The sequence below is a fragment of the Mustela putorius genome, unplaced genomic scaffold (assembly GCF_011764305.1).
Source record: "Mustela putorius furo isolate JIRA1106 unplaced genomic scaffold, ASM1176430v1.1 tig00000430_pilon_pilon_pilon, whole genome shotgun sequence".
NCBI lineage: Eukaryota > Metazoa > Chordata > Mammalia > Carnivora > Mustelidae > Mustela > Mustela putorius.
Genome location: NW_025421377.1, coordinates 12647369 through 12659709, shown reverse-complemented (window position 1 = coordinate 12659709; position 12341 = coordinate 12647369). Strand labels below are relative to the sequence as shown.

General features: G+C 37.6%; 1 protein-coding gene across 1 annotated transcript; it reads right to left on the bottom strand.

Moving 5' to 3' along the window:
* Window positions 1-3915: 3915 nt before the first annotated feature.
* On the bottom strand, window positions 3916-8169 carry LOC101693979 (sodium/potassium-transporting ATPase subunit alpha-1-like). Its single transcript, XM_045079923.1, has 2 exons — window positions 7995-8169; window positions 3916-4572 (listed from the first exon to the last, which is right to left on the bottom strand). The coding sequence occupies exons 1-2, from the start codon at window positions 8167-8169 to the stop codon at window positions 4241-4243; spliced, it is 507 nt and encodes a 168-aa protein (XP_044935858.1). The 3' UTR covers window positions 3916-4240.
* Window positions 8170-12341: the final 4172 nt, after the last annotated feature.

Here is a 12341-nt window from a genome sequence, read left to right as displayed (position 1 = left end):
AATGGTTTCTGGTTAATGCTGGAAGAGTAGGCAAACTTATTTCTGCCTCTGCAACTACTAAACATTAGGAAAGATAACATTTGTATGTGTAATAGCTCTCATTGATGAAGAGGTCTAGAGTGGAATTTAACAATATTTGTTATTATGTTGTGACACCCATATTAAGATTACTTAAATAATAATGATCTCACATGAATGGTTTAATAAAAATAAAAGCAGATATGAGTTTTAAGGTGTGAGTGTATCTTACTAACTACTGGCATGGGCCAAAAGAAAATCATTAAAAATGTGTAATTGAGAAGTCATTGAATCTACTTCAACTAGATTGGTTTTCAGTTGGTAAGTAATTTACTTTTGAGGCCAGGTGTGCATTTTAAAATAAAAAAAGATGAATTACAGTGCTATTAATTAAAAAAAATCAATTGACCTTATAATAGGGAGATTAACCTGAATTATCTGGGTGGGTCCAATGTAATCATGTGAATAGTTGAAAGCAGAATGGAAAAGCAAAAAAAAAAAAAAAAAAAAAAAAAAAGTCAGTCAGAGATGTGTCCGAAAGGGAAATTAGAGAACTTTGAAGCATGAGAGGAATTCAATTGATTGCCAAAGAGAGACTGCATGGAAAGCATTAGAAAGAATGTAGGCAGTGTCTAGGAGCAAAGATTGACTCCCAACGGACAGCCAGGGAGGAAACAGTCACATGGAAATGCATCCTACCCAAGTACGCTTGGAAGCTCATTCTTCTGAGACTTCCAAGGAGCCGAGTTGGCCCACACCTTGATTTCAGTCTTAGGAAACCCGGAACAGAGAAACTGGCCAAGCCAAACCAGACTTCTGACTTAAAGAAAGGTGAGATAATAAATTTGCATACTTTTAAGTTGCTAAAACAAAACAAAACAAAACAAAACAACCTAACTCCCTAAAAACCAAAAGCACGTGTGAGAACTCCATTGTCTGACGCTCTGTGTCAGGAAGTCTACACTGGCGCTTACGTAGTAAATCCCTTGCATCTGAAATCTTTGGTTTGGCAAAGATCCCAAATAAAGAATAATAGATGAAGGCAGAATACAATAATTACATCTAAACATGAACAAATAGAAAGGCACATATTTTATACTTGAAATCTGAAAATGCTAATGAATTAACTGATCATAACTTCAACCAAAATGTGCCAGAAAGAATGAAAATCTTTCTAACACAGATGCATTCACGCATGGAGTATAGCTGTTGTGCTTACAGAAAACTTTTCCTGTAAATCAAAGATGTCTGTTTTTAGTGTTTAAGTAGTCTTTATATGATCATGAATGAACCATTAATAAACCACATAGATTTTTTTCATAGTCACAATCATATATGTGGCTTCAGAGCCATGCAAGGTTGTTACTTGACTGTAACTTCACTTAATTAGAGAAAGTGTGATGATAACTGTAGATCAGAAGTCAATCTGATTTTATTTTTACCTACACTCTATTTCCTCACTAATCTTTATCATATTTTTTTTCAAAGTTTTCCATTACACACAAGTTTTCCAGAGTGATCGTGTGCAGACATTTGTCAGTATCTCTGATTAGCATTATTTGCTAAGGATTCCCAGTTATATACTTACAATCTGCTCCCTTCATTGACAGATTCTTTTACCCATGCATCATGTTGGCATATGCTCTAAAACAAAATCTACAATAAGCATTTACAAATCTTTCATCCAAAGTTTTGTTTGTTTGTTTGTTTTGCCTCAGGATGTCATCTTAGTAAAGAAAAAAAAATAGATATTTTTCCTTTTTATGTATTCATTATCCAATTCCTTACCTCAAATGTATATTCCATATTTATCTGTTTATTACACCTCTACAACTGTTACTTAGCTAGAACCACTCTCATTTCTTGCCTGGATAACTTTATTTTTTTTAAAGCTTATTTTTTTAGTAATCTCTACACTCCACTGGGGCTCACACTCACAACCTTGAGATCAAAAGTCACATGCCTTATGGACCGAGCCAGCCAGGTGCCTGTACCTAGATAACTTTAATATTGTTCTCACCAGTTACCCTAATTCTGTATTTACCACCCCCTTCCTTCCCACCACAGCACTGAGAGTGACACTTTAAAACCAAAATTAGATTATGTCACTTTATGCTCCTGGATTGGAAGAATAAATATTGTGAAAATGTCTATGCTACCTAAAGCAATCTACACATTTAATGCAATTCCTATCAAAGTACCATCCATCTTTTTCAAAGAAATGGAACAAATAATTCTAAAATTCATATGGAACCAGAAAAGACCTCGAATAGCCAAAGGGATATTGAAAAAGAAAGCCAACGTTGGTGGCATCACAATTCCGGACTTCAAGCTCTATTACAAAGCTGTCATCATCAAGACAGCATGGTACTGGCACAAAAACAGACACATAGATCAATGGAACAGAATAGAGAGCCCAGAAATAGACCCTCAAATCTATGGTCAACTAATCTTCGACAAAGCAGGAAAGAATGTCCAATGGAAAAAAGACAGCCTTTTCAATAAATGGTGCTGGGAAAATTGGACAGCCACATGCAGAAAAATGAAATTGGACCATTTCCTTACACCACACACAAAAATAGACTCAAAATGGATGAAGGACCTCAATGTACGTAAGGAATCCATCAAAATCCTTGAGGAGAACACGGGCAGCAACCTCTTCGACCTCTGCCGCAGCAACATCTTCCTAGGAACAACGCAAAAGGCAAGGGAAGCAAGGGCAAAAATGAACTATTGGGATTTCATCAAGATCAAAAGCTTTTGCACAGCAAAGGAAACAGTTAACAAAATCAAAAGACAACTGACAGAATGGGAGAAGATATTTGCAAACGACATATCAGATAAAGGACTAGTGTCCAGAATCTATAAAGAACTTAGCAAACTCAACACCCAAAGAACAAATAATCCAATCAAGAAATGGGCAGAAGACATGAACAGACATTTCTGCAAAGAAGACATCCAGATGGCCAACAGACACATGAAAAAGTGCTCCATATCACTCGGCATCAGGGAAATACAAATCAAAACCACAATGAGATATCACCTCACACCAGTCAGAATGGCTAAAATCAACAAGTCAGGAAATGACAGATGCTGGCGAGGATGCGGAGAAAGGGGAACCCTCCTACACTGTTGGTGGGAATGCAAGCTGGTGCAGCCACTCTGGAAAACAGCATGGAGGTTCCTCAAAATGTTGAAAATAGAACTGCCCTATGACCCAGCAATTGCACTATTGGGTATTTACCCTAAAGATACAAATGTAGTGATCCAAAGGGGCACATGCACCCGAATGTTTATAGCAGCAATGTCCACAATAGCCAAACTATGGAAAGAACCTAGATGTCCATCAACAGATGAATGGATCAAGAAGATGTGGTATATATACACAATGGAATACTATGCAGCCATCAAAAGAAATGAAATCTTGCCATTTGCAACAACATGGATGGAACTAGAGCGTATCATGCTTAGCGAAATAAGTCAAGCAGAGAAAGACAACTATCATATGATCTCCCTGATATGAGGAAGTGGTGATGCAACATGGAGGCTTAAGTGGGTAGAAGAATAAATGAAACAAGATGGGATTGGGAGGGAGACAAACCATAAGTGACTCTTAATCTCACAAAACAAACTGAGGGTTGCCGGGGGGAGGGGGTTTGGGAGAAGGGGGTGGGATTATGGACATTGGGGAGGGTATGTGATTTGGTGAGTGCTGTGAAGTGTGTAAACCTGGTGATTCACAGACCTGTACCCCTGGGGATAAAAATATATGTTTATAAAAAATAAAAAATTAAAAAAAAAAATCAAAAAAAATAAAAATGAAAGAAAAAAAACAGAAAATCTAAAAAAAAAAAAAAAAAAACTCTCTAAGTGACTTCTCATTGGACTTTTTTTTTCCCGTTATAATAGCCATCTTTATTTGTAAAAATCCAGATATAAAATGTATTCTTTCAGTCTTTCCAAGTTTTCCTTTTTACAAAAACAAAAAGGCACATAAAAACCATCCCCGCTGTCATTCCCATAGACGAGGTTTTTCAGGCAGCCCTCCCCCCTCCCCCCCATAGAGCTACACGCTTCATTCCGGGACGTCTCGCTCCCCCACATGCTTCGGTGCTTTCCCACCAGGGTAGAGTTCCGAATTCCAAGACTGAAGTACACAAAGGGGGTGGGGGTGGGTGCGAAGTGTGTGGCGCGAGGCTCCGCGGCGTGCAGGACACAGGGTCTAGTAGTAGGTCTCCTTCTCTACCCAGCCTCCAGGGTGTCGCCTGATGAGGAGTTTTCGGACTTCATCGTACACGAAGATGAGAAGAGAGTAGGGGAAGGCACAGAACCACCAGGTAGGTTTGAGGGGGTACATCCTCAGGGCAACACCCATTCCAGGGCAGTAGGAGAGGAAAGCAGCAAGGGCCGTCTCTTCAAAGAGGCCAAATATTAAGATCTTGTTCTTCATCCCCTGTTGGAAGACAGAGTTCCTCCTGGTCTTACAGATGACCAAATCAGCCCACTGCACCACGACCATACTGACAAAGAAGGCTGTGTGGCAAGTGAACTCCACTTTGAGGTTGTACTTGAAGCGGTTCCTGAATAACTTTTTTTCTTACCTTGTTTGCCCTTTGTTGAATTTGGCCACACTGAACTTCTTCCAGTATTTCAACTATAACAGATTTATTTAGATTTGACTCTATAAACACCAGCTCCTCAGAGACCATCCTTTACCATAGTAGCTAAAGTAATTTTATTCTGCACCCATTACATGAGCTAATTTTCATTAAAGTACTGTATTATCTGATTATATATATGCTTATGTATGTTTTATGCCTCTGCCTTCTTGCATATAAATTCCATATTATTTAGTGACATTATCTTTTTTGTCTACTGCTTGTTCCTATTTCTTCTAACAGCATTGAACACATAATAGCCTTTCAATAATATTTTGTAAATAAATGAATGGATATTCTTTGAATGAATTCTTAGAAGTAGAATCCCTGGACCAAATGGTATAAAAGTTTAAGTTTTTTGAAGCAAACAACTAAATTTCTTTCATAAATATTATTTTAACTTTTAATTCTATGGATGAGGGTATGTGTTTTTCAAACACTCAACAAATAAAGCAAGATTATATTAAAAAGAAATGCAGCCAAATTTTTGGATAAAAAAATTACATCTTGTAATTTTATTCTTTATTGCAGGGGTAGAATTATTTATTATTTGTTTTTGTGGTCTTATTTGTATTGCTAATTTATATTTCTTCTTTTGATCTAGTATTACCAATGATTTCTAACTTCAGTTGAAAACGAAAATAACCTTGTAAGTTAAAAACAAAACAAAACAGCTCAGTGGGCTAAAGCCTCCGCCTTTGGCTCAGGTCATGATTTCAGGGTGTTGGGATCGAGCCCTGCATAGGGCTCTCTGCTCAGTGCGGAGCCTGCTTCCCTTCCTCTCTCTCTCTGCCTGCCTTTCTGCCTACTTGTGATCTCTACTTGTCAAGTAAATAAATAAAATATTAAAACAAAGCAAAACAAAACAAAATAATATCCAGGTCTCACTTCTAAAAATTCCGATTTAATTTGTCCATGGTGGGTCCTGCCATTTAAACAAAGAAACAAACAAAAACCTGCTTCAGGGGTTGATAATGTTTTATCAGGTTTGAAAACTGCTTGAAACTCATCAAAAATTATTTTGTGTTCTTAAACATACAAGCTCAGATTTGAGTCTTCCTCTATGAAATTGGGAGAATAAATGCGGGTAAAATAGACTACCAGAAGATCTTTATTATTTCCTTATACTCTCTTTATGTGTGATAATTATCTGTTTGGTCTCAGCTTCAAAGCCACCCTTTCATACTCGGCTGTGTGAAGCTGGTGCTGAAACCCTGGAGAGGTGGTTTTTCTCCTTTACCTGCTGGTTCCTATTAGGTTCTGCCAGTAGGGGGCGCCGCAGGGAGACTAGAAGGTTGGAAGTGGGGGAAGAGACTTTCTGAAACTATGCAGCACTTCTTCACCGAAAGGCAGAAGTTTGTCACGGTGGAAGCAGCCCATTCCAAGTTACAGTTTTTCCAGAAACAGCAAAACCAGTCTCATTAGAGACATCCTCCTCAGAGTTCTGAATCCCAGCTCCTTAGGGTCCTTCCAATGACAGTCCAATAATATCTGAACTTTGTTCCCTCTGTAGAGATTCTGGTCGCAGTCCCACTGGACCCCATCTCCAAGATTGGAAAGGTTAGAAATTTCAGCTTTGTCCTTTCGTTGTCCAGACCCTGGGTTAGCATCTGCTTCCTGCAGTCACTGCTTCTGAATACCCCAGTGTTTCTTTTTAACATTTCAGTTCTTTAATACCTGGTTAGCACTTATTTATACTTCGTTCTCTCAGTGATCATAACCGTGTGACCTCTACATCCAGACTGGATTGCGACTGAACAAGGAGGACTGAATCATTGGCTAATTAAAATGTCTAAGGTGTATTTTGGGCTCTATTTCAGTTTCTAAAAGAGCCCTTAGAGTTAGGGGAAGGAAGAGTTAAGTGGCCCTCTGATGTTGATCCCAAAGGCACAGATTTCAACTCTTTGGTTAAAAAAAAGAAACAAAACAAATGCTCTTTTTTAATAGTGATCTCATTCTAGCCACACACTCATATATTCTTGAGTTGGAGTTGCCTGGTGGGGCTCTTCACTGCAGACCAGGCAGGGTAATGAGTGACACATTATAATAAGGGCGCAGTGCGGAAGAAAACATGATGAGAAGATTATAGTATTAGAAAAGGGATCAGTACGGTGGGCTATTTCTAAATGTGTTTCTGAACGTGTAATTTCTGTTTGATTGTGTCGTCTTCTAAAACAGTAAAATAGTTATTCTTGTCCTACTTACATGATGTGTTTTCTGACAGAAATAAGAAATCATCTAACTAAAAATATTTTGAGGAGTAAGAATTGTTACATTAATAAAATATTTAAGTGTATACAATTAAAAAATTAAATTGTATAAGAAAGCTTATACAAAAGAAAGCTTATTAAGCTTTCTTTGACTATGTTTGTTCCTTCTCACCTCAGGTGCAGGGATCACAAATACAGTCTTATTTATCACCTCTCCATACCCAAATGCAGATAGACATATGTATTTTGAACCATTAACGTAGCGAATAGTCCCGCTTGAAATGCTGGTCTCTGGAAGTTAGGTACTTTGCCTCAGCTTCTTACTCTTATCCTTGAATAATACTGATACCCTCGATATCAGGGAAACAAAGTCATAATCAATGACACCAAGAACTGAGGGGCTCACGAATTTGTATAGCAGTTTCAAGGAAATGACTAAAGAGATATGCAAATATTTAGATCCAAAATTAAATATGAAAATAATAAACTTTGAAGTCTTTTGTAATGTACTTGGCATAAAATGAACATTTTAAAAAGATTAAAGATGATCATTTCTAATATTTGAAGCCATATTAACATGACAGTGTGCTAGTTTTAACTCTCTCATCGGGGTTGGATGGATGGGACAATATGGCGACATCGAGGGACCTGAACCTAAAGTGCCGATTGTCCCGTCGAGACACTTTTATTACCTTGGCTCTCTGATTTTGGCTCAAAGCCTCTTCGTTTTGTCTTTCAAAAATAAATCATGGACTATCTATTGTCAAATGATTCTGTGACATCTTTGAGAGTTTGACTAAACATTTAGAGACTGCTTTTGGACACCATTTTCCTCCTTTTCGCTTCTGAGACTTGGCTCTTGTTATCTGCAATGGATATCAGCTGTGGCTGTACCAACTGGCACCAGAGAAGGCTCATGTGGAAATATATAGAAACCTTCCATTTGGGGCACAAATTTTACCTCTTTGCCAGATTTTTGTGCCAAGAAAAAAAATATGAAAGCAATCTTATCTATTACACACCGAATATAGGAACAATTCTTCCTAAGCATAACAGGAAAAACATTATTTATTGACTCTGATCATCCTGGGCTTGTTTGTAAACCTACCTTTATAGCCCGAGGGGCACACTTGAATGAGAATCGACTCTTCCGAAACAAGAAGGGCTGACAACAGAATATGACACCTGACAGTCTCGGTCCCTTCCTGCCAGGCAAATCTGAAAACCCTGCTGCTGCCCTCCTCTTGTCCACATTCCCTTCTGTCTCTGCTCTGCAGAGGCATTGAGAGCAGCAAGCTTCAGATACTGCAGTTGTCTTGGCACAAACACTCAGATGTGCTGTTCTCTGGCTGCTCACTCTGACTATTGGCAGACGGGATGAACAGGCTGCAGAATCAACCCCATTAGTGTCAACCTAATCCCCTGTAATGGGATCCACACTGGCCAAGTTTAGGCACCATTTCCCATCCCCACCCTCATGTAGTATGTCAGCCCAGCACAAAATCAAGCAGTTAATAGAAGGGATGATAGCATTGTGTTTGCCGCCACCTTTTGAGGAAAACCAGAACAATGCCTTTGGGAATTGGGTGTTGTACATGTCAAAACTGAGAAAAATCTTCATTTTTGTAGTGAAAGGAGATTATGGAGATATGTTCACATGAATATTTCTAGATGTACCTTTTTTAGAACAATGCTGTTGGTGCCACTGTAATTAGAGTACTAGTACTCAAGAGAAAATGTAAGCGTTTTCAGCAGGATTGTGTATGTGTGTTTGTGTGTGTGAGAGAGAGAATGAGAGGGAGAAATACAAAAAGAAAGAGAGGAAGAAAGGGAGAGAAACAGAAAGAATGAGGATGAGGATGACTTGTATCACATTATCATTAGGGGAGGAACAGGTAGTGATTTAATTAATGTTTGCTGCGGTGGAGACTTTGACACTGACAAGATATAGCATAAGATTTTTGATGATTAAAAGTCCTTAGAATGTTTTACTAGGTGAGAAATAAAGCTTTTAGATTAAGTTCTTTAAAAAAAAAAAAAAAAAAAAAGATGATCTAGATGAACTTTTGCGGCCCCTTCCTTACCATAAGCTAAAATTCCCTTTTATAGCTCACTGGACTCCTTTGCCTACCATATTCTGCCTTTCCAGTTCAGGTCATTTTGAACATCAGAATACATCAAGACACATAGAAATCTGTGCTTTTGGAAATAATACAGAGCAGCCAAAGTCTAAATATCAGCAGAAAAACAATAAATCACTTTGAATGTTGTTCACCAATGACAATGGCCTTGTACTCCCAAGACGTAAAGGACATTGAACAACAGAGAGAAGCATCACAAGATGAACAGCTTGTCTCTGCAGTCTTCAGCAGTGTCCACATGGCTACTGATAGTCATAAGCCCTTGAAATTTCCAAGTTCTGTTGATGGAGCTATGATCCTTACCAATACACTCCAGTAAACCTTGGACCCCTTCTGGTTCAGCTGCCCCTTGATACAGCACCTGTGCATGTACCTGAGGGCCTAAAAATAGCAACAGCAAAACCTACATGGAAATCAAAAGCAAACCCTGTTGTTTTCACAGTTTGTGTTTCCATCGAACTCGTTGTAAGGACACCCACTTAACATACTTTCCCTGATTTTATAGGTAGCTGCAGCACTGTGTTCTTTTCTTTCCAAATGAGTCCCCCCACCCCTTCAAGAATTTAAAGTTTTGGAGAGCTGAGTCATATTTGCCTACATTTTCAGGATTATGTGGGCCTCCTCTGAAAGCTTTATATAATAAAGGTTTTCAATTGGGAAATATAGGGAATGGTGGACAGACTGAAGTTGCTGTAATTAAAAGTAATTAAGATCCTTTGTGGCAGACTTGGGAGCTCAGAAGGAAGAGCCACAGAATATACCTGAAACTGTCTCCATTTACCTTCCAATCCCTATGCACAGTTATTAAAACCAGGCAGAATAGGAGGAGACTTCTTGATCTTTGTGAAGACTAGGCTCAGTGTGGTCCCTCGGAGAGAATCCCAAGATCCTGTTTGTTAGCTTTTGTCCCTGGAGTTTGGAATCATTTACATCAACTATGGCTCCAATCCAGTTCAGGTCATATTGAACAAATGGGAAAGAATGAATATAGAGGATGTTTTAATTCCTAGCAGAGCTGCCCCTTTTAAGCATGAATCTGAGCATAATAAGTAAGATTATACTAGAGACTTGTATTTCCAACTTCAGCGGCCATTTCTTTTTATAAGAATGTCACATTGTCCATCTGGATTTTAGGTTTGGGATAAGAACTATGCCAAAGCATCTTGGGCTCATGAGCCAAAGCAGATTATACCTTTCTCTGCCTCCAACAAAACCTCCATCTCAAATATGAATTATGGTGAAGTGAGTTAAGAATATATACTTCAGCAAAAAGTCAAAAACTTTGGATCTCAACACTTACTCCTGAATCTTTGGGCTCCTCTAGCTTGTTCTTCCCTACCTTTTTCTTTAATACCATTATGTTTGCATCCAGAACTTCAGAACAGCACAGATGTCCCTTGAGTCATCCCCTAAATGACAGTCAGGAGGCAGAGTTAGTTTTAGACACTGCAGAAGCCTGGCAAGTATTGTTATGCTGAGAGAAAGCAACAAAAAAAATGTACAACTCTACCTGTCTTTCAGACAGTTTTAGTACTTTCTATGACATCCTAAATGCAGAGTTGAGAAACGATGTATTTGAATAATCTAATCTGAAAGAGCATTATAAAATACTTCATGGCCATCTTCGGCCATATTGACATGTAATTAAGGAGAATTTAAACTAAAGACATTTCTGACTTCTTATTGCATATATTATTTAAGTACAATGATAATTCATCCCCTTTTTGGTGTTTAGTATAGTTATTTTAAAGATTCTTCCATGTTGTTGGCTGAATTAATAGTTCATTTTGTAAATTACTCAGTAGCATATACCTTGCATCTGTGATGAAAAATAAGTTTCTGCGAGTTCTATTTCTGAATGCTCTATTTGGGTCTATTGAATTATTCTCTGTCCTTACTTCAATACTTCATAGTGTAATTATAACACTAATTTTTTTAGAAATTCTTGAAATCTAGCAATGAAGATCCTTCAAATATATTATCTTTTAAAAAGGTTTTTCCAGTTAGAGGATAAATAAGTTCTGGAGCTATAATGTACATATGTTGACTATAGTTACCAATACTATATTATATATTAGAAAGTCACTGAGAGTAGATCTTAAAAGTTTTCAACACACATATATAAATTGTAACTATATGAGATGATGTATGTGTTAACTAACCTTATTGTGATGATCTTTTTGCAGCATATACATATATTAAACCATCATATTTTATACCTTAAACTAATGCAATGTTATACATCAATTTTATCTCAATAAGACTGGGGACTTTTTTAAGAAGTGATTTTGTTTATGCAAGACCTTTGCATTTCTATATAAACTTTGAATTAGTCCTAAATTGCTACCAAATTTTTATTAGGCTTTTGTTTGAGACTGTATTCAAACATATGGATCAATTTGGGGAAATCAGTATCTCAACAATAGTGAGTCTTAAAATCCATGAACATGGTATATTTATCCATTTATTTGGGCCTCTTTTAGTTTCTCTTTACAGAGTTTTGTTGTTTTTAGTGTAGAGGCTGTGCTTGACATTCATTAAATCTATTCCTAATTGCTTTTATGTTAGCTTGTAAATTTCCTTTTTCTCAGGGACATAGTCTTAGGCTGTCTGTTTTCCACTGTAGGTAAAACAGTTACCTCATCTGTTTTGTCTAGTGTCTTATTTATTTATTCCAATAGGGTAAGTCTGACATCAGTTACTTCCTCATGAGCAGGAATGAAAATGCTAGAATAATCCTTTTGAAAGAGAAAATATTTTATGTCTCCCATTTTTAAAAACCTTGCTGTGGATCCCCATTTCAACTACAGTGGAAGGCCTCGCAAGTGTCTAGGGTCCTATACAATTCACGTACTATCCTTCCAAGCCAGCTGATTACCTCTCTTCTTGTGGTTATCATTCCATTTCATTAGCCTCACTGTTGGTCCTCAGACTTTCCAGGCAAAGTCCATTGGGTCCTTTGCTCAGATGTCCTTTCTGCCTCTAATAATCTTGCACAGATATCTGTTTGGTAGATTCTTCCTCTTCCTTCAAATCTGTATGTATATCTCATCCTCCCAAGGGGGTCTATCCTGATCACCCTACTTAATGTTGGAATCTGTCTTTCCTCTGCCTGGATATACCAATCCCTCTTACCTTATTCCACTTCTTTTCTTTTTGTTGGTAATATTTATCACCTTCTAATGTACTTGTAACTAACTTTTTAAAAATATTTTTCTTTATTATCTTTCTTAGTTTAGCATAACTTCCAGTGCCCTCCCTCCCTATACCTAGTAGACCTGTACTCTATTACTGCTCCCACCTAAGTGCTAGTT